Below are 26,359 nucleotides of genomic sequence, written 5' to 3'. Positions count from 1 at the left end.
GGCAGTGGGAAGGGGTTTGTAGTCCCTGAGCTACATTGAGGATCAATAACTCATTTCAGTGCAGAGCTGCAGTGGCTGTTTTTCCAATAAGTACTGGACTTTACGAGGAAGCAGAAAGAGCTGAGCTCTCTTCAAACCACGACCAGATCAATACAACGCAGAACTAGGACCAGAACCTGATTCTGATTAAAACAACATAAGATCAAAACCAAACCCAAACCCACAGAAAAACACATCCAACAAGATAAGATCAGAACTTTATACACATTTCAAAAATATTTTACCTACAAAATACTATGAAAATATGTACATGTAATATGCATTTATTACACGACAGAATGGTCCTGTCGAGAATATGTTTACTGTACAACATGTATTTTATAATATGCTTTATATTTGTTTAAGCAATCAGGAATGAAGTGTTAAGGGACTATTTCAAGTTTCGCTTACACTGCCTGCTTTATTCCCAGCACTATTGGCCCACACTCCCATTAAGACTATTGCTCCTTCACAACAGCAGTGCAGAACATTCGGCCGCCTGCAATACCCAAGGCGTGCGAGAGATGGCGCTGTGTGACAAAGCTTCTTCTCCATTCCCAACACTTGCTCTGCAGTTACAGAAGGAGTGTGCTAGTCTATTGCACAAGCAAAGAAAACCGAGGCACTGAAAGGTTTTTTACCTGTTTGGATCACCGTGCTCCTCCCGGGCGGGGGGGGGGGGGGGGGGGGGGGGGGGTATGATGGAAAAGAGTAAACAGGTTGGTAGAAATCTCCAGCAAGGGTGCACCATGATACACTCAATAGGGCTTTGAAATTCACTCAAATAAACTCGTTAAAACACTTGCAACACATGGGAGTTTGCTTCAGTGCTAGCTGTTGTAAATCGCTGCTTTCTTGTCTAATGGTTGTTTTAATGGAGAGTGGCATCATGTTCCTTTCAGGTGTTCAGAGACTTGATGTGTTTGGATGTGTTGATGATGCGCTGAATACAGGGGCGGTCTCACTATTGAAGGTTGCTTACTCTCACACAAAGGGTGGAGGGGTCTGGCTGTCAGCAGGTGCAAATTGAAACTGTGAACCAGTGACTGAGGAGGCCTTGGAAGCACGAAGAAAAATGTTTGTCACTGAAATTACATTGAAGACACTGTAAAGACCACCAGTGGAAACATTAGTCAGTGGATTTACATTGAAGATGCTGAGAAAGACTTCTAGTGGAAACGTTAGTCATTGAATTTACACTGAAGACACTGAGAAAGACTTCTAGTGGAAACATTGGTCCGTGGATTTGCTCAGTTTTTGTGAGTATTTCTAAAGACACACCAGTTCCAGATAAGAGGCTTGCATGTATTCAATATTGATAAGGAGGCTGCCATGCATTTTTAACCAGGCAGAGTGACTGGGGTCTCAGCACAGTGAGAACAGAGCCTTCTTCAACACGCCACTTACACGGATAAAGCACTATGGCGGGGTCGAAGGGGCGCAGCTAAAGAAAGCGCATCAATAACACTGAAATGCTGGGCTAGGAGGTTACAGCAGCTCAGCTCAGCTCAGCTCAGCTCAGCTCAGATCAGCTCAGATCAGCTCAGCTCAGCCCCTTCTAATTGGAGCTGCTCTCAGCAAGAGGGATGCTCCCGTCCAATCCACTAGCACGCAGATTCCTGGAAAAAACATTAGCTAGTGGGTCAGTGCCCAGGGGTAGGGGGTCTATCTGAACTCTCGGCAGGACTGTAGCCTTTTTTGTTGTTGTTGTAATTTTCCAGTCCTCTATACTCCCCAGTTTCGAATGCCCGATTCGACTCTTACTACTGAGCAGGACAGTCTCCACAGCAGCGCCCCCTGAGCAGCAAGTGCTGCACTGCACCCTGCAGGACAGAGTAGAACCTGCAGGTCTCCACCCTGGCTGTGGTGCGCGGAGCAGGCCTGGTCACCAGGCTTCTCCAGGACACTCCGCTAATGAGCTCAGAGCTCTGGTGACAATGGGGCGTGGGCTGAATATCCTCTTGTTTCGTACAGCACCCAGTGCAGTGTTGTTTTTATGCAAGATCTCAACAGCACAGTTAATCCTCTAATGCGTGTGATACACGCTCTCTCATACAAGTCATCCGACACAAGCACGTTTCAGATGGCTGGATCACAAGCATCACATTGCTGTCAGGGTGTACCGCGGTATACTATATATAGAGCTGTAAACTCCTGATGCTGGCTGTGGGTTGAGGGTCCGAGCCCTGCATTGAGGCTGTCGTTGTGAGGGTTTAGGCAGTGAGCTCTCAGCAGATCAGCACACACAGCAAAAAGAGAGCGGGCGCTTTGCTGTCGCTGTGACCTAGAAAAGGCTGCCTAGAGCTTAAAGTGGGACGGGCTTGGTGGAGAGCCAGGAAGATCATGCCTGAGCTGAGAAGCACAAGAGCGTTGTGTAACGAGCTGCCCTATTTCATTCTGAAAACACACCGGCAGCAGACAAGAGAGTTTTCAGTTCATCGGTTACTTTTCTTCATGTTGTTATCACTGCAGTGTGCTGCAGCCTGGGATGAGGCACAGCGAGTATCTCCCATTCGCTGCGGAGCAATGACCCTCGAGGGCCCCCGGAGGGGCCACCCTCGCAGGGCACAGCAGGAGGGTGCTGGGGATCCTGTATTAGCAGGACGGGCTGAATCTGAAACACTGTATGGGCCTTGGTTGAGATGACTTTGGAATCAGCAGATGGCGGCTTATTCACAGGCACTCTCGATGAGGGCATCCTTTGAATTGATCAGGAATGGGTTTTTTTTCACAGCAGCATTAATCATAAGCTATATCATCAGTGGGTGAGCCATCCACACTCACAGACACTCGCACACACACTGTCACAGACTCCCACACACACACACTCCCACACACGCTCATGCAGGCGCTCCAGCAGTCAGTCTATTGCAGGGCTGCTCTGTAAACATGCCCACAGCCCTGAATGAAGGCTCTGTGTTTGAGGGACACGCCCAGAACTGGTTCACCCTGTCCCGGCACAGAGAGGGAGCGGGGGGAGAGGTGCTAATGGCTTCACAGGCAAACAGAGACAGGACCATTGTCAACGCTGGCTAAAACTCAAGCAATAAAACTAACACACGGACACCATAAAGAAAATACTTATTATTACAACACCATTCACAGCTATTGCACCACTACAATATTATAGATAGATAGATAGATAGACAGATAGATAGATAGATAAATAGATAGATGTATGTTTAAACTGCTGTCTAGATATAGTTGTAACAAATAAGAGTTTGAAATGTATGCAGATTATTATATTTCATTAAAAACTATATAGTCTGCACGCAATCCCCAAATTACACCCCATAAGTCATATTTTTTAAATAAAATGTGCCCTGATTCATGTTCCTATATCATGTAGGTGCTGTATAATACATTACAGTAGAATGCTATTACAGGATTCGCTGTGCCCTGACGAGCACAGTACTTTAAAACTGAGAGCGCGTCCACTTCGACACTCAGGATCGGTAGGTAGAAGTGAAGAATGAAGGAAAAGAATGATTGAAGGAAGCTAGCAAGCTAACGGACACACAGACAAAACCTTTTCACCAACACCTCTTCTTGCACGGCCGGTCGTTTATTCCTTGTTTGTTTCGCTCCTTTGGGTCCCTGCTCTGCGGAGGAACAAACAGCCCAGGACTGATCAGGGAGCGTGTGTACAGGGCCCTCCCAGCAGCCCAGGACTGATCAGGGAGCGTGCGTGCAGGGCTCTCCCAGCAGCCCAGGACTGATCAGGTAGCGTGCGTGCAGGGCTCTCCCAGCCCAGGACTGATCAGGGAGAGTGCGTGCAGGGCTCTCCCAGCCCAGGACTGATCAGGGAGAGTGCGTGCAGGGCACGCCCAGCCCAGGACTGATCAGGGGGCGTGCGTGCAGGGCTCTCCCGGCCCAAGAATGATCAGGGAGAGTGCGTCCAGGGCCCTCCCAGCCCAGGCCTCCACGCCGGTAACAGCAGCAGTAAAACAATGTGACAGCAGACAGTGAGACAGCAGCAGAACCAGGACTTACTCACAGGAGGCTCTCAGCATGCCTCTGTGTGTTTTACACTGTGCTTTTACTGTGGGCTGCTTTTACATTAGAAGCAGGTCTGTCTTTACAGAGCAGCAGGGAGCACGCTGTCAAAGAGGAGGAGGCATCACAAACTGACTAGCAGCTGCTCAGTTACTCGTCTGTGCAGCTCCTCCGCGCTGATTTATTCCTCCTTGAATATGAGGCTTTGGTTCAAAGCAGGACAGTTATGTATTGCTCTGTAGCCCATTGCTTTAAGAATATTTTTTTGTGGGTGTTACTTTAGGCAGATTTGCATTGTTATTGCAAAGGGAAGCACATGGTTCAGTTTTGTTTAGCAGTGGGATATTAATTGTGGCGTGTCTTGAAAAACACATCATAACCTGCAATTTAATTTTCTTTCAATAACCTGCCATGCATATATCCTTGCTTCACATTATTACCAACAAAATATATATATTAAACTGGAAGATTCCATTTTTTTCTCAATTTCATGCAGTTTTTTTTTGCTGGCAGTATTCCCAGGGAGGGCACCCATCACTTCCAGCGGGAGGGATCTTTCCTCCTGTAGTGTTGTGCTGGGAGGCAGGCAGCGTGCTTGTTGGTGCACCACGAGTGGAATGCAAGCCGCGCAACTGAAAACAGCGCTTGCAATACCGCAGTAATCCACTAGATGGAGTATAAGACTCTTTTGTGCTTCAGCCACTGAACCCGGATTGCAGTATCCGAGCTGACCCGAACCAAGCCTGCTGACTGACTCGCTATCGACTGGAGTCTAAATGCTCTCGACACAGCCAGTATGCGCGAAGTTACCCAAAACAAAACTGCCCTGTGAAAAAGAGACCGTTTTCGCCTCGACCTATTCTGAGACAGTTATTTTTAGCTACAGCGCCTGGATTTCAGAGATTAATAAGAGTTTAATACGATTAATATGAGTTTAATAAGATTAATAAGAGTTTTAATATACACGAACAAAATGAAAAATAAAATAAATAAACCGGTAGTGATTTAATGAATATTGTGACATTATGGAAACAGGCTATTTTGTTGTGTTTAATCCGGCTTTTTGGTTAGGATGTGAATTTGTAGGAGGGGTGACGTCGTGTGCAACGCGTTTATCATTATGTTCCGCAGGGTCGTGAAACGCGCAGTTACACTGCAAACTGCAGCAGTGCAACGTGTATAAGCGCTTCTTGCGCGGTCTCTTGGTTAGCTTTATAGCACCTGCTGTATAAAGGCACACACGAAAAACAGACACCAGATCCAGCTCGCTAGCGGCTCTGCAATGAAAAGCTGCCGTGATGGTGCGCTCCTCGGACTACCATCAACAGCACAACACTGCCACCTTGTGGTAGACCCGCTACATTACAGTGACTTCAGAAATTGGTACTTTGTATTACTTAGCGGCGATGAGAAAGTATTGCAGGAACGTATTCCCTGCAAAAGTGTTTAATGTGATTCAGTTTCAGTGCGCAAAAAAATATTGCCGTTTTCTTTGTTTTCAATAGTGAATAGTGAGAGAGAGAGAGAGACAGATGATTCCACTACACACAGTTGCATCTTGACACACCTAGAAAAGAGGCTTCCTGAGCTAACCTTATATTGCAATTCTGCCTGTGCGCATGAACAGAATTCCAATAAGAAACGAAGCGGTTCTGATCGTGAAGGACTGTGTGCAGCAGGAGACTCTGAATCTGCTGCTGGGAGGAGGAGGAGTCAGTCCAGGAGGAATCCAGCCAGCCCCTCTACCTTTCCCCCTGACACTCTGCAAACTGGCATTGAGATTCCAATCCCGCATAGCCGCCCAGGCACGTCCGCGCGGACAGACACGCTGCAGCCCTGCGAGGGTTGCCTGGCAACGGGGCTGGGAAGCAGAGGGTACAGAGATCCAGGGGCACAGTGGAAGGAAGGTCAGGGGTCCCATTCTGAGGTAGGTCAAAGCTGCATCGTCCTGTTTACAGGCCGTTTCAGTAAAGGGTTTTCACAGGAGGCTCTCTGTAGGTCAGTTCTGCAGCTTGTTAATTTGGAATGCAGCTGCAGTTCTTTTACTGTCCAGAATGAAAACGGCTGCTACTCAGTCTATCTCAACACGCTGACGTCTTCAAGAAGTCTCAGTCTTGCAAAGTGTAGCAAACATCACTTTTGCAAGATTTTCATCTGGGTTTTAAACTGAAATGAACCCTTCGCCCAGCAGGGACAGTGCAGAACACAGAAAGGTGGTGGAGCGCCGTTAGAGGCACAGAAAAGGGTTCGGGTTCCACACTGAACTACTCACTGAACAGCAGGGGGCGCTCCTTCGGTCACGGCGTACAGCCGCTCCTTCTTACTCTGTGCAGAGCACTGATTGGAGCTGCTCTCCACGGCCCCGCCTCTCTGGGTGTGGTCGATGTAGTCGAAGGGCGAGGCCTCCTCGTTGCTGTTCTTCGGCCCCTGCATTCGCTTCACCCGGGCTTTCAGAGTCCTCTTCACCCTGGTGTACAGCCGGAGGAGGTCGGGGGCTTCCCTCGCTGCCGAGCATGGGGCTGTGGGTTAATATGGGCTGGGGTTTAATAGGAGGACTGCTACAGGCAGAGCTGTGTCATTAAAGAGCGGGCACACAGGCATCTGATCAATAGCAGCCAACTGATTTTACTTTAAATGGGATTTAAAAGCACACGGCTGAGAATGGAGTTTCTGTCAGTGATTTAATGTAAGTGTGGCGCATGCATAAAAGGTCTAAATCATTAACATGAAGAATAACATGCCTGCTCCTCTCACCTGTCTGTCCCTCTCACCCTCTCTCACCTGACTGCCCCTCTCACCCTCTCTCACCTGACTGCCCCTCTCACCCTCTCTCACCTGTCTGCTCCTCTCACCTGTCTGCCCCCTCACCCTCTCTCACCTGTCTGCTCCTCTCACCTGTCTGCCCCCTCACCCTCTCTCACCTGTCTGCTCCTCTCACCTGTCTGCCCCTCTCACCCTCTCTCACCTGACTGCCCCTCTCACCCTCTCTCACCTGTCTGCTCCTCTCACCTGCCTGCCCCCTCACCCTCTCTCACCTGTCTGCTCCTCTCACCTGTGTTGTTCTTGGTCCGCTGTGCTTTCTCTGGTGACGGCTGAGTGCAGCACTGGCAGGTGATGACTCCCTGCTGGTGGCAGTCGAGCGACCGGCACCCTGACAGCCTCGTGGTGCGCTGTAGACTGGGTTGATTCAACATCCCACCGAACCCCGGAGCCTCCCTACCTCCCCCTCTCAGAGGGCTTCTGTCCCCTGCTGGTCCCGGGCTGGGGATTCCAGGTTGGGGAAGACGCCGGGAGACCTCTGCTTGCTCCACGTCCCAATCCGTAGATGAAGAGACCTTTAGGCTAACTCTCTCTGGATCTGCTGCCTTCTTCCCAGGGCAGCTGTTCTCCTTGGTAGAACTTCCACCTTCAGCTTCCCTCCCCATATCAGATCTGCTCTGGTCCGGGAGGTCCTGTTGACCGTCCTGCCTGCTGGAGGAGGGGTCCCCCGGACCCCCTCCCTTATCTGCCCCTGCACTGTCCTCTTCCCTGGCTACTTGGCTTTTAGGATCTCGCTCCCGCCTGAGCTCCACGCTCTCTGGGACAGTGGTGGCTCCTGTAGGAGGTTTCTCCAGACTGGTGCTGCTGTTACCCGCTGGTGCTGCCCAGCCCTTCCCTCCCGCCCCCCTGCTCAGCAGCAGCCGTTCCTGGTAGCGGGACTCCACTTCCACTGGGGACTCGTCCTGGAAGCGTACTCGGGAGGGGGTGGAGCCTCGGAATGCGGAGGAGCCAGTAGAAGGGGTGGGGCCTCTGAAGTGGGCGGGGCTCCTACAGGGGGAGGGGCCTCTCTTCTGTAGTAGGCTGGGCAGCGCTGGAGTGGGCAGGCTTAGTCGTCTCTGCTCAGGCTCCCCTCTGGAATTACAGAACCCAGAACACTGAACACACACATACACACACTCACACGCACACGCACACGCACACACACACACACACACACACACGTAAATAGAGCACCTGCATCTTTGCATTTCCATTTACCAGCCAGCATGGAAAGCAGTGGGTTTAAATGAGCTCAGGGCTAGCATCAGACTGGGAACTACTGTGTGTGTAGCAGGGCAGGCAAGGCAGGCTCTCTACAGCTCTTTGGCACCATCTGTGGGACCAAAGTGCAAGTGCACGTTGTTTCAGCTCGCATCCTCTGAACATGAAGACGTTCTACTCCATTCCATTCTACCCAATTCCATTCCATTCTATTTTATTTTATTCCACTCCACCCAGTTCCATTCTATTCTATTCAGTTTGCCACTCAGAGTGACACACATGTAGTGCCATGCAAGTTTCAACAGGGTCTCTGCCGCTGAAACATGAAAACAAGAAAGAGGGTGTAACAAACTGGACAGTCAACACAGACTGCTTTGTAAAGAAAACCCCCCCCCCCCGGCAGTGCCCGTACTTACAGGCTGCTGTTGCAGGACAGGATGGGGATGTTGTGGTCTGCTTTCAGCGGTCCCGATCTGGGCTGTCTCTGATTGGCTAATCTCCCACTGCGGGGGGCGAGGCAGGGCGGGGGCTTGAGGGTGAAGGGGTCTTTGGGCCTGTCACACAAACATAAAAAAATAATCAAGTTTAAACGGTTTATCTGAACAGAGAAACTCTCAATACACGTTTACTGGTCCTGGTTTTGCTGCTCTGTTAAAAGGTATGTCATGTAACGCTCAGGGGAATGTCAGCCGGTCGCCCCCAGTTACCTGAAAGCCAGGAAGCCCAGTGAAATTCCCGAATCACCGTCGCTGTCTGACACCGAGAGTCCTGCAGGCAAGCACAAAGAGAGCCCTCACTGATCGCTTTCTCAGGAAAAGCTTACTGGCCCACACTGGGGTAAAAGCATGGCAAGGCACAGGGAAACACAGACACAGTGCATGCTGGGAAGACTCACTGCTTTTTGCAGGCCCGGCGCGGAGCTCCAGTTTGGGTTTGTTGGGGAGTAGCAGCTCAGCCGTCACGGAGCTCAGCGCCCTCGGGCATGGGGAGAGAGTCGGTGGCCTGACCTCGCTGCCAGACCCCGCGTCTTCCGAGCGCTCGCTGAAGGAATTCCAGCCACTGGAGGCTGTTTGGGGGTGCTCAATGCCGCCCCCTCCTGGCGAGCTCTGGCTTTGCAGCACAGGACCACCTCCGGAACGCAGGGCTCTGGGAGGGACCCAGTTGTTGAGACGGTTTCTGAGCGCGGCTCGGTTCTGCTCGATCTGATTGCTTAGGGACGGCAGCCTCAGTTGCTTTGCTGGGATCGGGACTTGCTCTCTGACCGCAGGCACCACAACTTGGTTTCCCTTGACGATAAGAGGCCTGCCGCTTGACGGCCTCTTCTCCGCACTGCTCCTCTGCTTGCTCCTCTCGTTCTCCACCTTGAGAAGGAAAGCGTGGCTGGCCCGACTGCCTAGGAGCGCTGTATTCTGGGCTAGGTTGTCAGGAAAGGCCTCAGGCTTTAGGATCGTCCGAGGCCCCAAGCTGGGCAGCTTTTGGGAGGCAGCGAGCTTGACTTTGTCGACTTCTCCTGCCAGGGGGAAGGCGCTGGGGTATTTCTTGCGCAGCTCAATGTAGAAACCGTTGAAATGGCTGCCCCCGCCCCCGCCCCAGCCCCCGCCCTGTCCTGCTGGCGATTTATCCAGCATCGCGAGGTCTGCCCCGGCCCTTGAGTGTGAACGGGAGGCTAACTGCCTTCTGCTGCTCAGTATAAAACCTGGAACGAAGAAGAGAAGAGGAGAAAGAGAGAGAGAGAGAGAGGGAGAGAGAGGAGAGAGAGAGAGAGAGAGAGATGGGGGGGTGGAGTGCTGAGTCAGGATAACTTTTAAAAAGTGTTGATTTCCACTACACTGACTCGGCTGTTTTGAAATTCAAATGAGAGTAGGAGCAAAGCTTACAACTGTGCAGGTTGTAATTAAGTAAAGGCTGATAATGGATTTATTAATTAATAATAATAATAATAATAATAATAATAATAATAATAATAATAATAATAATATATGTGCACACACACTCTCTCAAGCACACACAGGCACACACACTCTCTCTCTTTCCTCTCTCTCACACACACGCGTTATATTTAATATACATGACAAAAAGAAACATGGCGAGGATCCTTGTAAATTACATGATTTCATTTTTTTTTTTTTTTTTTATGCATCCCCTACAAAAAAAAAAAAAAAAAAAAAAAAAAAAAAAATCTCTTTCGATTTCGTAATAAACGTGTTACCTTGTTTAGCACGTGTGGTTCCATCTTGTGAAATGTCACACAGTTGTTTGTTTGTTTGTTTGTTTGTTTGTTTAATCAAACCCGGCTCTGCTTCTCTTTAATTGTTTGAGAAGTTTCTCCCCAGTCGTTTTGAGTGACAGCGGGTGCGGGCGTGCTTGTCGCTCGCTGCTATGGAATCCAAGCGCAGGTAGAGCTTCTTAAAGAGGCAGGCTCCTTTTATTCAGTCTGAGCACAGATTTCACAATGCTTTAACTATGATAATGACTTTATTATTATTATTTATTATTATTATTATTATTATTATTATTATTATTATTAACAGCGCTTTTGGAAAATCAGGTTAGTGCACCTTCAGAGATAAAACGGTAAACGCCGTTCTGCTGCCCCCTGGCGGATACGACGCGCTACGGCATCCCCTTTGCGCTCCCAAACGTGGGCATGCGCAAGCAGTTTGGGAAATGACGTTTCTGCGAGCCATTGTGAGCGTTCCCTGCAGAGATGCGTGTTTGGGATTGCGAGGAGAGGAGCGTGTGAGAGCAGAGCGGTCACCGACGGGGCTAGGAAGAGCGCTGGCAAACCTGGTGAGTGTTCAGGATCTGTCGCTTATTATTAAACACACACGACAAAATGCATCACAGACTGCAGACAGAAAATCGATACAACGAACCAGCACAAGGACTTGCCTGTGTGTGTGTGTGTGTGTGTCTTTGCCCCGGTGCAGCACAGGCAGTGTACATGACAATTTAAACACGAGCGACTGCTTCAGCTTCCTATAAACAGGTCATAGTATATCGAGCACTGTGTATACTTTATATACTGCGCACTTCATTACATTCCGGTGCATTTAAAAACAAGCTTGCGATTTCCTTTTCTTAAGAACTTAACTAGCTGCGACTCTTCTCGATTAAAAACATTGCGACACATTGAATTTACACTGCAGGGTTTCTTGTCACGATGAGAAGTGTCACATGGTTTAATTTTAACATTAGCCTCAGAGGCATGCAATTCCAGCTATTGGAATCTGCAAAGTGTCAGCTGCAACCGCACGTGTCGCCTCTGTACTACGACACAGAGATGCTATTTTTAAATGACATTATGCACGGAATATCTATATATATATATATATATATATATATATATATATATATATATATATATATATATATATATATATATATATATATATAGAAATAAATATATATATATATATATATATATATATATATATATATATATATATATATATATATATATATATATATATTTAAAAATGCAAAATGTAACCCATTGTATTGATACATAAGAGTGTTAGCTGAAGTAGATTCGCGGCTGGTTGCCTCTATATTTATCCTGGTTGTCACAAGGTCTGTCCGATTGGAGATCCAGTTACACACACCTGCCTGCCTTGCTCTGATGAAACCATGATATAAATCACAGTGGAGCAATGACGTCTACACTGTTCATGTATTGCGTATGTGTGAAGCAAACGAGTTTAGTATGGAATAACTCCTTAAAGCAGGTGCAAGGGTCTATCTTGTGCCGCGATCATTAAAGTATATGAATTCTATATACCCTCAGGTTCTGTAACATGCTGAAGAATGTATCACATGTTTAGAAGGATTAGTGCTTCTCTAGATGCGCCTGGAACGCCTGCTGGGGGCAGAGAGCTTTCATCACAATGAAATCTAGGGGCGTCTTGCTAACTGGCACCCCTCCTGCCTCTATCTTTAGGGGTCTCCCTCTCTGCTGTCAGGACAGGGTAATCCCGCTGTCTCGCTGTAGGACGACAGCGAGCAGGTGACAGGAGACAGCTGAGAGGGGCTCTGTCACTGGGCTCTTGTGTTAATCCCTGCCGTTGGGACAGTGTGTGATCTCTGTGTAGATTTGTATTACTCTCTCTGATGTCTGTTGTGTGTTTGCTGTGTCTGGTGGCCGCTTGTTTGTCACGGTTCTCAAACCAGCGCAGGTATTGGATTTTCTGGTATTGCTGTCAGACGGCTGGGAGAGTGTGTGTAGACAGTGAGCTGGTTGCAACGTTGGCTTTTCTCCAGGCTTGTAAAGGTACTCTCTGGTTTGCCTATGAAGCCGCGGTGTGACTTCCTAAGCTTGCAGTAAACCCTGGAGCGTCTCGCTCGCCTCATTCCCTGCCCGATTTGTGAGCGGTCTCACCTTGCCCCCCCCCCCCTTGCAGGGTCGGCATGGCGACGGAGGTCATAGGGGACGAGGCTGTCTTTTACTCCAAGGCTGAGAAGTACTGGAAGGACGTCCCGCCCACGGTGGACGGCATGCTGGGAGGCTACAGCAGCATCTCCAACATCGACATCCACGGTTCCAGGAAGTTCCTGCAGAGGTTCCTGGGGGTAGGTTCTCCTGTCCTAACCTGAGCGGGCTCACTCGGGACTCTTCCAGTGCGCTCCAGACCAGGAGCCGAATCTCGATTTACTGCATGCCTGCTGTCCTTTACATTACACCACTGCAGACTAGAATGATCAAGGCTCTGGGTTGCTCACTTCAATCAATAAGATTGTAAAAGACACCTGTGAGTTTCTTATTGATCGATATTAGGTCACCACCTCTTTGTTTAGTTCTGTATAGAAACCCAAACGGGAACCATAGTTCAATCAAAATACAGAATAGAGACACAATAGAGGCACAAAAATGAGATGGGGATTTTAATGATCAAAGCAGGGTAGTAGAATGTCCAAACCTTCCATTACATTAAATAATAACCCCCCCCTCTTGCTCCCCCTGCAGGACGGCTCTGGTAAGACAGGGACGCAGTGCGCGCTGGACTGCGGTGCTGGGATTGGCCGCATCACCAAGCGCCTCCTGCTGCCCCTGTTCAAGACCGTGGACATGGTGGACGTGACCAACGAGTTCCTGGTCAAAGCCAAGAGCTACCTGGGGGAAGACGGCCGGCGTGTGGACAACTACTTCTGCTGCGGCCTGCAGGACTTCCAGCCCCAGCCGGGCCGCTACGACCTCATCTGGATCCAGTGGGTGATAGGTGAGCGCTGCGGGGGGGCTGGGCAGAGCGGCACACAGCGGAACACAGCGGAACGTGTTCAAACTGAACCCGTAACGACTAAAACGGAAATGCTGAAAGAAACGACTGGTCTTTATGAACGTCTAAAAACAAATGTAGTTTGGAAAAGATTTCGCTGCTATTAAAATACTTCGGTTCCACCAGCTGTGCTCTTCACTAACCTTGCTTTTACACAAAGGTTTTATGTTTGAGTCATAAATGCCCATTGACTGTGCAAAATCAGCAAATTAGCCCATACTTAACACAGGGATGGGAATAAGACTCCTATTGCACAGCCGTTTCACCCATTCCAGATTTTACTAACATCTTGATCAGCCACAGTGTGTACAGGTAACAAGTCTCATTAAACACAGTAAAATGTACTAGCAATAGGGGAGTCTTTGTTTCCGTCCCTGTAAGTGTTTCTAAACCACCCCCTGCATGTGTTTGTGCGCAGGTCACCTGACGGACGAGGCGCTGGCGGGGTTCCTGCGGCGCTGCAGGGCGGGGCTGCGCCCCCACGGGATGGTCTGCATCAAGGACAACGTGGCTCACGAGGGCGTGGTCATGGACGAGGTGGACAGCAGCGTGTGCCGAGACCTGTCCGCGCTGCGCCGCATCATCAGGGAGGCCGGCTTCAGCGTGGTGGCAGAGGAGAGGCAGGAGGGTTTCCCAGAGGAGATCTACCAGGTCCAGACGCTCGCCCTCCGATAGGACAGGCAGGACCGGGGCTGTGTCAGACCTCAGAGTGGCGAAGGCGGGCTGCACAGCATGCATCCCTTCGAGCGGTGTGCGTGGGGGGGGGGGGTATTAGGGGTTGGGCAGTAAATTTGAAGTGCCTGCCACAACAGTGGCAATAGGGTGAAGCCAGCACGGCACGGACTCTGTCACCTGGATTCACGTTTGGCCAACGCTGTCCTCTTTTGAAGTATATGCAAGTGACCTGCAATGTGTTCTGGGAAATGTAGTTTCCCTACGGCTGCCAATTGGTGTGTGGCTGCAAGTCTCTTTGTGATTGGATAGCCCCAGGGAGCATGCTCAGAATGGTAAGAGATCATGGCTTCAGTGAACAGGTTGAAACGGTCAGGAACACACACCTGAAATCATTTTACAGATACCGTATGTAACTTATCAATGAATAAGTATTTAAAAAAAAAAAAAAAAAAATCAGGTTTTGTAAGATATGTAAGATGCCAAAGTTGCTTTTTTTTTTTCTGAATGTCCATTAAATAATTACAGAAACAACTGAGGCGCTTGTGTGTGTTTCTCCTTTGTGAAGAATATCAGTGATTGCAGGAGTTTAGGCAGACCGTTCTGTGCCTGGCTCTCTGTGTGAAGTGTTTTCTTACAAGCACGACATCTGCAACTGCTCTTAAGAAAGTCTATTCCCCCTCTCGTACCACCCTTCAGCGAATCAGTCTTGGCAGCGTTCACGAGAGCATGAGAAAGGAATCGGCGAACCCATGAAATCATTCTTAGAAGTTTCTATGCAGTTTGTAACAAAAAAGTCGCTATCTTGCCCACAAAAAGGTTAAGGCTTAGGTACTGTTAAGAACACTGCCAATGCACAACAGGTTGACTACAGTATGCTCTTAATTAAACATGACCTTGTCTTTATTGAGGGCAGCTGTTAATAAAAGCTCCATATTGACTCTCACCGCTGTGTGCTGTCGTCTCCATGGCAGAATCCATTATATACTGTCATTTACATAAACGGTCAATGGCACAGCAAACACACCAGAACGTCGTTTGTTGGCTGCTTTGCAACATCCGACAGTTATGTAACTTAAACAGAAACAAATAACAAAAATCGAGCAAAATGCACAAGTTTCGTTTGGTCCCATCGGCCCCATTCCCTTGTGCTTTGCAGCTATGCCTCAAACTTCAATGGCTCTCCAAACACTTTCTTTAAATCAACGTAGAGGAGTTCCTCGGGGTTTAAAACAAGCCCCAGGCTGGTTTCCGTGACAACGCTCAATCAGCAGGTACCCTCGGAGTCTGTCCGGGAGTGGCAGCGCCTGCACTTTGCCCTCCAGGGGCCCGGGCAGCAGCCTCTGGCGGATGTGCGCCCTGCAGAGCTGCTTCAGCGGGGCAGGGTTCTGCTCAAGCTCCTTGAGATGCCTGTAGAGATCCAGGACCTTCCCTGCATGGGCCCCGCACCCCACCGTGGAGACCTCGAAGTTCGGTGGCAGCCTGACCGCTGGAGAAGCGGCTGCAGCCAGCTCCAGGATGCTCTCTGCCTGCTGCAGCAGCTCGGAGGCGGCCGCGCAGTCATCCCTGCGGTCCTGGAGCCCAGAGCAGAGGCGCTGGAAGATGAGACTGTAGCCCCACCAGCAGGGAGGGCTGTGCTGGGAGCAGCGGAAGGCAGCCCCGGACTGCAGTAGCAGCACGGCCAGCGGGAAGTGCAGGTCGAAGAGCTCCAGGCAGGCGCAGGTGAGCGGGGACTCCTCGTCCGAGCAGCGGCTGGGGTCCGCTCCATGGGCCAGCAGGAGCCGCGTCGCCCCCAGGCAGAAGCTCCCGATCTGGGCCGCGTCCTCGCGGTTGCAGTCCAGTGCCTCCTTCACAAGGAAGACCAGCGAGGAGAGAGCGGTCTCCCCGTCGCGGGTCACAGCCTCCACATCCGCTCCTGTAGGAGGAAGGAGAGGAGCACTGCGCTGAAACATTTCTTTACAGCGTATAACGATCGCTTACTATTGATTTATTTTAGTACGGAGAACCGTGGAAGTAAAAGAGGAGACAGACATCTACCAACACGTTCTGACACTTTAATCCTTTACTCATCTCCATCACACACCCTTTCAAAGTGAACATATTAGAAATGAAGAGTTGATTAAAGGATAGTGAAAGGGGAAAAAGGGATTTAAAATGACCAGTTGCTAGACCTTTGAACATTCAAACAGAGCAGCTTAGGTGTCCATATATAACAATATTATAAAAGTACAGTTTGATGTGCTGTTGATGCAGCTGGCAGTGCTCAGAATGGATGAGTGTGATGTGCTGTTGATGCAGCTGGCAGTGCTCAGAATGGATGAGTGTGATGTGCTGTTGATGCAGCTGGCAGTGCTCAGAATGGATGAGTGTGATGTGCTGTTGATGCAGCTGGCAGTGCTCAGAATGGATGAGTGTGATGTGCTGTTGATGCAGCTGGCAGTGCTCAGAATGGATGAGTGTGATGTGCTGTTTGCAGCTGGCAGTGCTCAGAATGGATGAGTGTGATGTGCTGTTGATGCAGCTGGCAGTGCTCAGAATGGGAGTGTGATGTGCTGTTGTGATGTGCTGTTGCTGTTGATGCAGCTGGCAGTGCTCAGAATGGATGAGTGTGATGTGCTGTTGATGCAGCTGGCAGTGCTCAGAATGGATGAGTGTGATGTGCTGTTGATGCAGCTGGCAGTGCTCAGAATGGATGAGTGTGATGTGCTGTTGATGCAGCTGGCAGTGCTCAGAAGGGCTCACCTCCCCTCAGCAGCAGCTGTATGTTGTCGGTGTTGTGGACAGTAACTCCGTCGCTGCTGGCCAGGGCATGAAGCAGTGCCGTCTTTCCTGAAAAAAATAAATACAAATAAAAACAAGGATACAATGCTGAGTTCACAGGGAACACCTCCAATATCTCTCCAGAATCTACACAGTCCTGGGCTCAGTTACAATTACAGCACAACTGAGATGACACTGCAGTTACACTAAAAGGTAACATTAACATGCTTACTCTATTCATTCTATATAAAACCAAGCAATAAATCAAACATACAAAAAAAATAACAATTTAAACAGGGTCACCAAAAGTGGCTGATAATAAAATAACGATCGCATGACAAACACGTAACTGAACTGCAATCTCTCATGGTATAATCACCCTTACAATCAGGCAGGTGTGCCAAGGGTTAACTGCATGGTACACTGGCACTGTCCCCAGGTGTGGCGTGCAGCGCCAGCTCTCTCCTCACCGTTCCTGTCAGCGGCGTTGACGTCAGCCCCCAGGTCCAGGAGTGTGCGCAGGCAGGGCAGCCTCTCCCTCTCCTCACTCGCCAGATCCAGCGGGCTGCTCTCGTGAATCTGCTCACAGACACCGGGCATCACAACACAGTACAGTACACTGCAGTACAATACACCAAACCCAAGCACTGCGTTACACATAATAGAACCAGGGATAAGACTCCTATTGCATAGCAGTTTGATCCAACCCAGGTTTTGCTAGGAGTTTAACAAAACGCACCTGAGCTTGTTACCTGTATACCATGGCTAATCAAGCTTGTAGTAAAACCTGGAATGGGCGAGACTGCTATGCAACAGGAGTCTTATTTCCATCCCTGCATTGCATTTCCTTCCACTCCTTCCACCGTTAGTTGGCGCTTAATTTTCATAATGTTTAAGTTTCAGTGTTAAACACATTTAAAGTCACAGTGATGGCCTGTAACTAAAACACATGAGCCACGAGCCAGCCCTCCATGACTTTTTATAACACAGGTTTGTGTGTTAGACTATGTGTCCACCATTTAACTGAAGTCCCGCATACGAAATGAACGAGCCTGCAGAGGCGAAATTCAAAAGGTTTAGACTCCCATCTGCGCCCCTCCCACCTACCCGATCCCTCTTGTTGACGTTGGCCCCGTGCCTCGCCAGCGCCTCCACCATGGCCGGCTGGTTCCGCAGCACCGCGGCGTGCAGGGGGGTGTAGTAGGAGACGGGATCTGAAACACAAAGCGGCAGGAGAGGGGTTCGACACCTCAGCATTGCGGAGCTGGGACATGAAGCAGTAAGAGACTTTGCATGCAGCATTGAATTGTATATGGGAAAGACAGGGATGAAATACCGAACAGGAACACACTGACATCATGTGGCCCGCTTATTTTATAATTAAAACTCTCCTACAACATCCTGCAGAGTTCAAATCGCCTCCCGACTCTGCATCAGTAATGCGTGTGAAATTAAAAACCTTCGAAGTTGAGGTCGGCCCCATGCCGGAGCAGGGTCTCCGCGGCGCTCACCAGTCCGGTCTCGGCTACTTTGAACAGGGAGTAGCTGATCCCCTCCAGGAAGAAGCTGGACTGGGACTCCGTCTCCAGCAGCTCCTCCAGCGAGACCCAGGGGGCGCTGTCAGGAAACACCAAAACAAGCAGGACACAGCCGTCACTGCACCTGGGGGGTGAAATTAACCCCCAGTTCCTGAGAGGAAACTTTCTTTATACGTGTGCGCTACCAGATCTCAAGATTTCGATGAAGGGATGCTTGGGAAACCGATTCTGGAGGTAGCACCCAGTAATGGAAACGTTATAAAATCGCTGGCTATATTAGCTAGGTGGTTCAGAGTTTTTACCTACAAAGATTTGAAAGCAGCACTCACCTGCCCTGAGCCTCAGCCCCTCCCTCGATCCCCAGCACCCTCAGGATCTCGTCCACCAGAGGCTGGTACTCGTATATTATCCTGCGGAACCCGTGCAGGAACGGCATGGTCACTTCGTGCTGTCCTGACCCGCTGCAACACACAGCACAGCCCTTTATTTGCATTGAAACGGGGAGCTGAACATTTAAGCTGAGGACAGATGGAGCCCAAGATACCCCCTTATCTACAGGCGTGGCAGCAAGACTGCGCAAACACGCAGCGACCGTTTGAGACACATATTGGGTACAGGGGTTCAAGGACTAGGGCCGGTTACACAGTATGTATATATCATACAGGATATTATTATCTATGCATACAGGTATGATAACGCCATGCCCTGATAAATAATACAACTTAAATTGAAGTTAGCGCCATTATAATCCAGTGTTTCTTACCAGCACGTCGGACCTGAACCCGGGTTGACGCGATTTGTTGTTCAATGGTGTTCTCGTCTATCAGCTCCGCCCGGAGCTTCCTGTCTCCCGCTTTCAGGAAGCTGAAGCTACCGCCCCCTTGTGGCGCACAGTCTGTATTGCTGTCAGTTATTCAAATTCTCGTATTAAAGTTGTAATTCTAACATACTGCAGTAGTGTCGCCTTCTATTAATTTTTTATGTTTCTGGCGTTTATTTGACTAAAAACGCACACACACACATTCAGACTTTTTAGCTGCCCTTTTCTTTATTTGAAAGAGGTTTTAAGATTTCAAATGTGTAGCAATCTTTCATCAGGTTGGGACGGCACATTGTAAAACAGTTTGTATTTTCAATGTTGGTTCAGATGCTGCTCACTGGGTTGCATTGATCCAGTCTCTCCAGTTCAGGACCAGGTCTCAGACTGGAAGCGGCCCAGTCGCTCCAGTTCAGGACCAGGTCTCAGACTGGAAGCGGCCCAGTCACTCCAGTTCAGGACCAGGTCCCAGACTGGAAGCGACCCAGTCTCTCCAGTTCAGGACCAGGTCTCAGACTGGAAGCGGCCCAGTCTCTTCAGTTCAGGACCAGGTCTCAGACTGGAAGCGGCCCTGTCTCTCCAGCTCAGCCAGCAGCTCCTCTGACTCCGCGGCTGAGAGCCGCCCCTCCGACTCAAACGCAGTCTTCAGGGCGTCCGTCACGGCAGCCGGCATCTGCTTTGCATTGCTGAAACAAACCAGGTCATCTTTAACTGTATTTATTTATTTAACCAGGAGATTCACCCACTGAGATGGGTCAAGACGAGCTGTATTCCAGGGATGGGAATCAGACTCCTATTGCACAGCGGTTTCACCCATTCCAGGTTTAACTGCAAGCTTGATTAGCCCCAGTGTACAGAGAACAAGCTCAGGTGTGTGACTAAACTCTGAGTGAAACCAGGAATGGATCAAACTGCTATGCAACGCGAGTCTTATTCCCATCCCTGTATTCAGTTACAGTGGCTTCCAATGTATCTGGCAGACACTATACATTATATATAAATATAATTGTATTATTTTATTAGACTACATTTTCGGTTAAATGTTTCCAGTCGTATTTATTCCAGCTCTGTGTTTGCGCCGATAGCTGGCGGTGTGCTCTGCAGTGAGCGTGTGGAAAGCGGACTCACCCTGCGATGTAGAAATGTCCCTTCTTGTTCACAATGAGGTCCCAGAGCAGGCGGCCGTGCTCCCTGACGCGGTGTTGCACGTACACCTTGTCCTCCTGCAATCAGGAGAGAGTCACGGCACTTTCAGTGACACAGTACAACAGAGTGTAGACCGGGGGGTGTGGACAAACAAGCGACCAACGGGGATCCAATAAATCCATTCATCGGCGCATTTCAAAAGAGGAGTCCTCCCTCACCTTTACAATAGCCTATCAACGACAATTCGTTTCCGCACTGAGCTGATTGGATGCATCTGCTTTGCTTGTGATGAAATGCCCGAGTCGTGTTTCTCTGGTTAGCGATGCTGCCGGGCTGGGCAATGCAATTTGTTTTATTGAGATTGTGAGCGTCACACTGACCTGGTCCCTCGAGAACGCTGTGAAGAGAGTCAGAGACCCTGCCCTCACTAGCTCCTCCCACTCCGAGCGGCAATAGAAATCCATGGACTCCTGACGACAGCCGAAGAACAGGTAGTTACCTGAGAGAGAGAGAGAGAGAGAGAGAGAGAGAGAGACAGAGAGAGAGAGAGAGAGAGAGAGAGAGAGAGAGAGAGAGAGAGAGAGAGAGAGAGAGAGAGACAGAGAGAGAGAGCGAGAGTGAGGGGTCAGCTCACTGTACCTAACCTGCTTTCACATACAATACATGCTGTGTATGATTAAGCTCACATCTCCTTGTACAGTCAGGGATGGCAATAAAACTCCCGTTGCATAGCAGTTTGATCCATTCCTGATTTTACTACGAGTTTAACAGGACATGCCTCAGCTTGTTACCTGTACACTGTGCTTAATCAAGCACTGATTAAAACCTGGAACGGTTGAAGCTGCTATGCAATAGAAGTCTTATCACCATTACATTAGAGAGTCTCAGTTTTTCACGTCTCCTAGATTACTGTGTTGATAAGCTTCAGTTTCTTTTCACAACCATGGCCCGTTTCTTGCACGCAGTACCGCTCTCGCTCTCCGCTGTCTCACCTCTCCTGCCCTCCAAAACCCGCTCCTGAATCACTGCTCTGAAGGGGGCCACTCCAGTGCCGGGTCCGACCATGATAACGGGGGTGTCTTTGTCGGTGGGGAACTTCAGCCCTCCCTTCTTCACCCAGAGAGGGACCCGCACCACACCTGAGAGTGGAACGGCCCGCGGTCAGGGAGGAAATGCACTTCCTGGCTCACACAGAGAGCCGATACAGGATGCACAACAGAAACCAGAGCCAGCCCTCACAGTGCAGGTCCTGCAAGCCTCTACAGTTTAATAGGAAATGACTGACAAAGCGTACAGCTCTTACAATATAACCTGCATAGACTCTGCAAGACGGAAATAAGACTCCTATTGCATAGCAGCTTCACCCCTTCCACACGTAACTTAGAGCTTGAATTGCTACAGTGGGTATAGGTAACAAGCTCAGGTGTGTCCGATTAAACTCATAGTAAAACCAGGAACGGAGCAAACTGCTGTGCAACGGGAGTCTCGTTTCCCTCCTTGTGCATGTTAAGTTACTGAGCGGTTCCCGTGCTGTGTTGTTTGTGGAGAATCCACAGCCAGCCCTCACCCTGCTCTGGATCCTGGGAAGCTAGCCAGGTGGAGCAGAGGCCCCGTCGCGGTCTGTGAATTCGTGTTTTGTACGTCACGACGGCCAGCAGGATCTGTATGTGCCCCGGGTGGACCTGAAAGAGAACAGCTCGGCAGTAATCTCAAACCGCGACTGCAGGCTTGTTACCGGTACAGGGTTTCACTGATCTCTCTGATCAAAGACTGGTACAATCACATTGGCTCAAGACAAAACCAAGGCACACGCCTGACTGTCACATGTTATCTGACTTGGAAACTCAATTGCACTTGATTTTCAGCAGCAGGCGTTATTGATATGGGGAAGGGTCAGCTCAGTGTGCATTTTGCCCCGGGTCTTACCTGCAGCGAGGAAGCAATGGAGAAGGACCGTGGCTTGATTTCAGGGAAAAGATCCAGGAGATACTCTACAGACAGGGCTGCCGTGGTGTGCGGGAAATCACTGAGGACCTGCGAGGAAACACGCACAAGACCGTCACTGCAAAACCTGCAGCCTCTCTCTGTCCGCAATGGCACTGAGACACAGATCCCAAACTCAAATGTGATAAACAATCGCAAAATCAGAACTGAGGCACCCTAGAACCTTTAGACGCTCTGGTCTAGAACCTTCAAACACTAGAACATGTAGACACTCTAGAACCTCAGAGCAGATAGCATCCTCTATGAGGTCATCATGCATTCGCGTCTGTCCCCCTATGGGTGTTTTTTTTATTTTTATAAGTCCTCATATGAAAGGGTGAAACGTTTAAACTCTATAAGCCGTTCACATGTGCAGAGACGGAGGCTCACCTCCAGGGCAGTGCGCCTGGGCCGGGTGCAGTAGCTGTGCAGCTCCTCCTGGCCCTGCATGGAGCTCAGCTCCACCAGCTTCTCCCTCTCCAGCTCATTGGTGGCGAAGGCCCCGAGCAGCTCGAAGAAGGAGCGCTTGGGCACGCTGGAGATATCCAGGAAACGCTCCAGCAGGAACCGCACCGAGCAGGGCTGGGGCAGCCGGGCTGGGACCGGGGCTGGAGCAGAGAGGAGACCGGATACATTCACACACACACTGCACTGCACTCCACACTCACTCCCACTGACCTGCACTGCAAGTCAACACGCCCTGGGTAAGAGAGATCACCCTCTTCATCACAGCCAGGATAAGAAGCACTGCTAAAAGCCAGGCACTCACACACTCACACTCACACAGCTGGGAGCTGCTGTACCATTGTCTCTGGGTGTGAGGGTGAAGAATCGATCTGGGTCGAGGTGCAGGAGCTGGCAGAACTGATCCACATCCTCGGGGGAATTCTGGGGCTGAATCATCACCACGTCCCCCGCTGAGAACCTGCAACCCCGGAACACAGAACACGCCATCGGAACAGAATCAGAATTCCAGAACAGAAGCGGAACACGATTCTGCTCTACACTGCACAGCGCCCTGTAAAATTCTCATTAAGTGCACAGGAAACCAAATTTAAACATTATTCGACTTGCTCTTTCAGCTCCGAGTCCAATCCGGCGCACTGTAAAACGCGGAAACAGCTCTGAGCGCAATCCATGGGAGTCCCGGGAGGCACCTACTGGATCTGGGAGCCGGTGACGTCAAAGTCTATGAGCCGCACGTCCTGGAAGTGAGAGGCGTGCGTCACTCTCCGATTGGACACCATCCGCACCAGAAAAGGGTGGAGCTGAGAGGGCGGGGCTGAGAGGGGCGTGTCCCGGGCAGGTGGTTCTTGCGACAGTCCGTTTGTGACATCATCCAGGAAGTGAAGCTCATACCTGGAGGGCAGTCTGTGGAGCAAAAACAAAGACAGAGAGAGAGAGAGAGATTCAGAGAGATACTGGGTGCAAACGATCAGGATCAATCTTCTTACCAAACCAGTTATTAGATTGCAATCGTTTTTTTTTTTTTGTTTCGAAATGCAGACAAACACTCCTTCGTTTTTTAATTTTCTAAAAGGTCCGACAGCCACGAAACCTCTCCCAGTACTCACAGGACGTCCTCACTGAGCACGCTCACTCCAGCAGGCAAGGGGTAGAGCTCCAGGGACCTCTCCCAGAAAGCACTGAGCCAGGGGTCAATCACCGCATCCTGTCTGGAGACAGTCCCACAGGAATATAACTGGTGAGCAACCAAACACTGAAGCAGCGTGAAGTCTTCCTAACCAGTCTCGATACTTTGTGTGTATATATATGTGGTTCTTTAAGAACGCCCTGGTCATCTTTATGACTCTTTTAGTTAAACAGGTTGGCCAGCCCTGGCTCAGGTCGTTACAGTATTACCCCCCGGGTCCAGTGCCCGCTCTGCCCCAGCTCTTTACCCCAGGTCATGCTGCTCATCAGCCAGTCCTGCTGGCAGCAGGGGGTTCGCTCCCAGCTGGATCAGACGCTTGTGGAGCTTCTTGGCCACAAAGTTAAACCTAAAAACCAAAACCAAATAAAGAAATAAATAAAACACAACTCGGGTTAAGAACAGTCAGTGTGATCACAAGCAGCACTGTAGAGCGGCACTCAATGAAACACACACTACAAACACATACAAGGCTTCTGTATCCAGCATCGGGTTAAATGAGACCCTTTTCAATTCTATAGGTGTTGCCCTTGATCTCCTGGGGAGGGGCGTGTAGGTACAGAACTCTATATAACCCTATATGTGTTAGTCCCAGCCTCTACAGCCCTCCCTGCTACTGCCCCTGGTTAATAGCCCCATTGAAACTCTGCCCCCAGAGTTGGTGGCCCTTACCTGGGATAGGAGGAGTCCCCTAGCCCCAGCACAGCGCAGTCCAGGCGACAGAGAGACCCAGCCGGGAGAGACTTCCGGAACAGGAACCGCCAGAAACTCTGCAGGGAAACCAATACAGAGCTGGGAACAGAGCTGGATACAGCACTGAGCACGCTTACAAACACAGGGAACACAAGTGGGAAATCAGGGAATGAGAGACACACACAGGATGCTCAACGCATCACCACGACTGGGAGAGAAGCAACAGGATGAATCGAGACCCAAACCGTGATAGCAATGGAAGGGGCTGCCCCTGAAAAGCCGGAGCCAGACGGCACTACGGGACTGTCTTCCCTGACGTACCTTCATGTTGTCAGGAGGGTCGCCCTGGCCTGTGGTCGAGCAGACAAACACCACCAGAGACTCGGAGATCAGGCTGACCTGCAGAGAGAGAGAGAGAGAGAGAGGGGTGGGTTACAGCCAGCGCTGGCTGCATCGGGGATGCTTTGAGACAGCACCAGGGCTGAAGGTACGAGAGTGGCTGCTTACAGTAGCAGCTTAACCCCACCCCAACACTGACCACATTGTAGCTGTCAAGAGCCTCAACCCTGACATGGAACCGCCTCCTCTGTGCCTGTCGTCCAATCCGCTCGGCCGTGTCCTGAGCCGTCCCGGTCTGACTGCCGAACAGGACCAACAGGGTCGGAGCGGCCATCCTGAGCAGCGAATGGAGAGAGGAGAGAGAGAGAGAGAGAGAGAGAGAGAGGGGCAGGTTTGTTCAAATTACAGGGTTTAGATGAAATCCAGTCAGATTAGTAGTAAGGTGTGGCACAGAATTCCATAACACACAAATATCACTGAAATATACTAATGGTTTGCACAGACTACTGTATTTTAAAATGAATTGAATTCAGAACTAAGCAGTGTTTCAGTATAATATTATGCAGACAGCTTGTAGGCGCTCAGACTTTACAATAGGTCTTATTTCGTCTCCTCTCTTTTATTCACTGAGCAAGAGTTTCTAGTCCTTTCACTGTCGATGCATTCATACCATGCAGCTCGAATGTCATTGTCATGGCTGGTGACAGTGACAAGGACACTACCAGTAAGATTTGTACTGACTCTGCTGTTGCCAGTAGCTGCACAAAACACATTCTAATATAACAACCCATTTCACTTTCTCTAAGTGAATACAGTACAAGTGTTTCTCGTTCTTCAGCCCTGATGGTGCTACACTACTGGCAGTGTGTTTGGGTCACAGAATTTGTACTGGAAACAGGAAGCCTCGGAAAGACTGCTGCCAGTAGATTTTATACCACACACCCTACAAAAAAAGCAGTTTTCATAAGTACAGCATGGTTACTAACTCGAAACCAACCTTACTATTCAGCGTGGGAGTTCCCACTCGTGAAGACTGATCCCGCGTGTTGTTTTATGTTGAATGCAGCAGCAACACTGTTGCAAACTGAGAACGAAGAAACGGTTCTGCTGTAGTTACGAATCACACGCATTGCTCTACAGCACGCCGGGCTGCCCTACGCTGTACGGCAGCGGGCTGGCTCTGTTTAATTCATGGTCTGTCCCGGTAGTTTACGCTAGAAAGTCGAGCCGCAGACGGAGGCCGCTAGTTCGGGTCGTTATAGGGTTTTATTTTCCACGAATAAGAGACGATCGTGTTATAAATCACCGGTAGGGAAACACATACGAGTGCGGTACCACAGCCCCCATTCCCCGTTACGAGTGTTTACGACAGAAGGGCAGGTCGCGTTGTAACGCGGGGGCCGTGTCTTCGTGTTTGCGGCAGCAGGTGTGG

The 26,359-nt window shown here is 49.9% G+C and overlaps 4 protein-coding genes across 6 annotated transcripts; 1 reads left to right on the top strand and 3 right to left on the bottom strand.

The window, feature by feature from the left end:
* Positions 1-721: 721 nt before the first annotated feature.
* LOC121309638 (protein capicua homolog) lies at positions 722-10,550 on the bottom strand. Its single transcript, XM_041242675.1, has 6 exons — positions 10,265-10,550; positions 8,951-9,751; positions 8,763-8,823; positions 8,472-8,609; positions 7,088-7,926; positions 722-6,554 (listed from the first exon to the last, which is right to left on the bottom strand). The coding sequence occupies exons 2-6, from the start codon at positions 9,681-9,683 to the stop codon at positions 6,304-6,306; spliced, it is 2,022 nt and encodes a 673-aa protein (XP_041098609.1). The 5' UTR covers positions 9,684-9,751; positions 10,265-10,550; the 3' UTR covers positions 722-6,303.
* A 187-nt stretch (positions 10,551-10,737) lies between these two features.
* ntmt1 (N-terminal Xaa-Pro-Lys N-methyltransferase 1) lies at positions 10,738-14,534 on the top strand. The gene is made up of 4 exons (XM_041242681.1): positions 10,738-10,845; positions 12,456-12,624; positions 13,019-13,271; positions 13,747-14,534. The coding sequence occupies exons 2-4, from the start codon at positions 12,463-12,465 to the stop codon at positions 14,001-14,003; spliced, it is 672 nt and encodes a 223-aa protein (XP_041098615.1). The 5' UTR covers positions 10,738-10,845; positions 12,456-12,462; the 3' UTR covers positions 14,004-14,534.
* On the bottom strand, positions 14,305-19,234 carry asb6 (ankyrin repeat and SOCS box containing 6). Its single transcript, XM_041242680.1, has 7 exons — positions 19,062-19,234; positions 18,628-18,759; positions 18,220-18,377; positions 17,868-17,974; positions 17,231-17,339; positions 16,743-16,829; positions 14,305-15,915 (listed from the first exon to the last, which is right to left on the bottom strand). The coding sequence occupies exons 2-7, from the start codon at positions 18,732-18,734 to the stop codon at positions 15,203-15,205; spliced, it is 1,281 nt and encodes a 426-aa protein (XP_041098614.1). The 5' UTR covers positions 18,735-18,759; positions 19,062-19,234; the 3' UTR covers positions 14,305-15,202.
* Positions 19,235-19,324: 90 nt separating this feature from the next.
* ndor1 (NADPH dependent diflavin oxidoreductase 1) lies at positions 19,325-26,289 on the bottom strand. 3 transcript variants are annotated; one of them, XM_041242676.1, is made up of 15 exons: positions 25,925-26,288; positions 25,127-25,262; positions 24,910-24,987; positions 24,568-24,665; positions 24,146-24,244; positions 23,819-23,920; positions 23,406-23,615; positions 23,048-23,169; positions 22,635-22,852; positions 22,188-22,295; positions 21,829-21,943; positions 21,254-21,400; positions 20,642-20,760; positions 20,244-20,338; positions 19,325-19,801 (listed from the first exon to the last, which is right to left on the bottom strand). In XM_041242676.1, the coding sequence occupies exons 2-15, from the start codon at positions 25,259-25,261 to the stop codon at positions 19,657-19,659; spliced, it is 1,791 nt and encodes a 596-aa protein (XP_041098610.1). In that variant the 5' UTR covers position 25,262; positions 25,925-26,288; the 3' UTR covers positions 19,325-19,656. The 3 variants fall into 3 exon arrangements, with proteins under 3 accessions (XP_041098610.1, XP_041098611.1, XP_041098613.1); XM_041242677.1 differs by having other exon boundaries at positions 25,930-26,288; XM_041242679.1 differs by lacking the exon at positions 21,254-21,400 and having other exon boundaries at positions 25,925-26,289.
* Between the last annotated feature and the right edge of the window lie 70 nt (positions 26,290-26,359).

The sequence above is a fragment of the Polyodon spathula genome, unplaced genomic scaffold (genome assembly GCF_017654505.1).
Source record: "Polyodon spathula isolate WHYD16114869_AA unplaced genomic scaffold, ASM1765450v1 scaffolds_1419, whole genome shotgun sequence".
NCBI classification, from domain to species: Eukaryota; Metazoa; Chordata; class Actinopteri; order Acipenseriformes; family Polyodontidae; genus Polyodon; species Polyodon spathula.
This window is presented reverse-complemented; position numbering and strand designations above follow the sequence as displayed.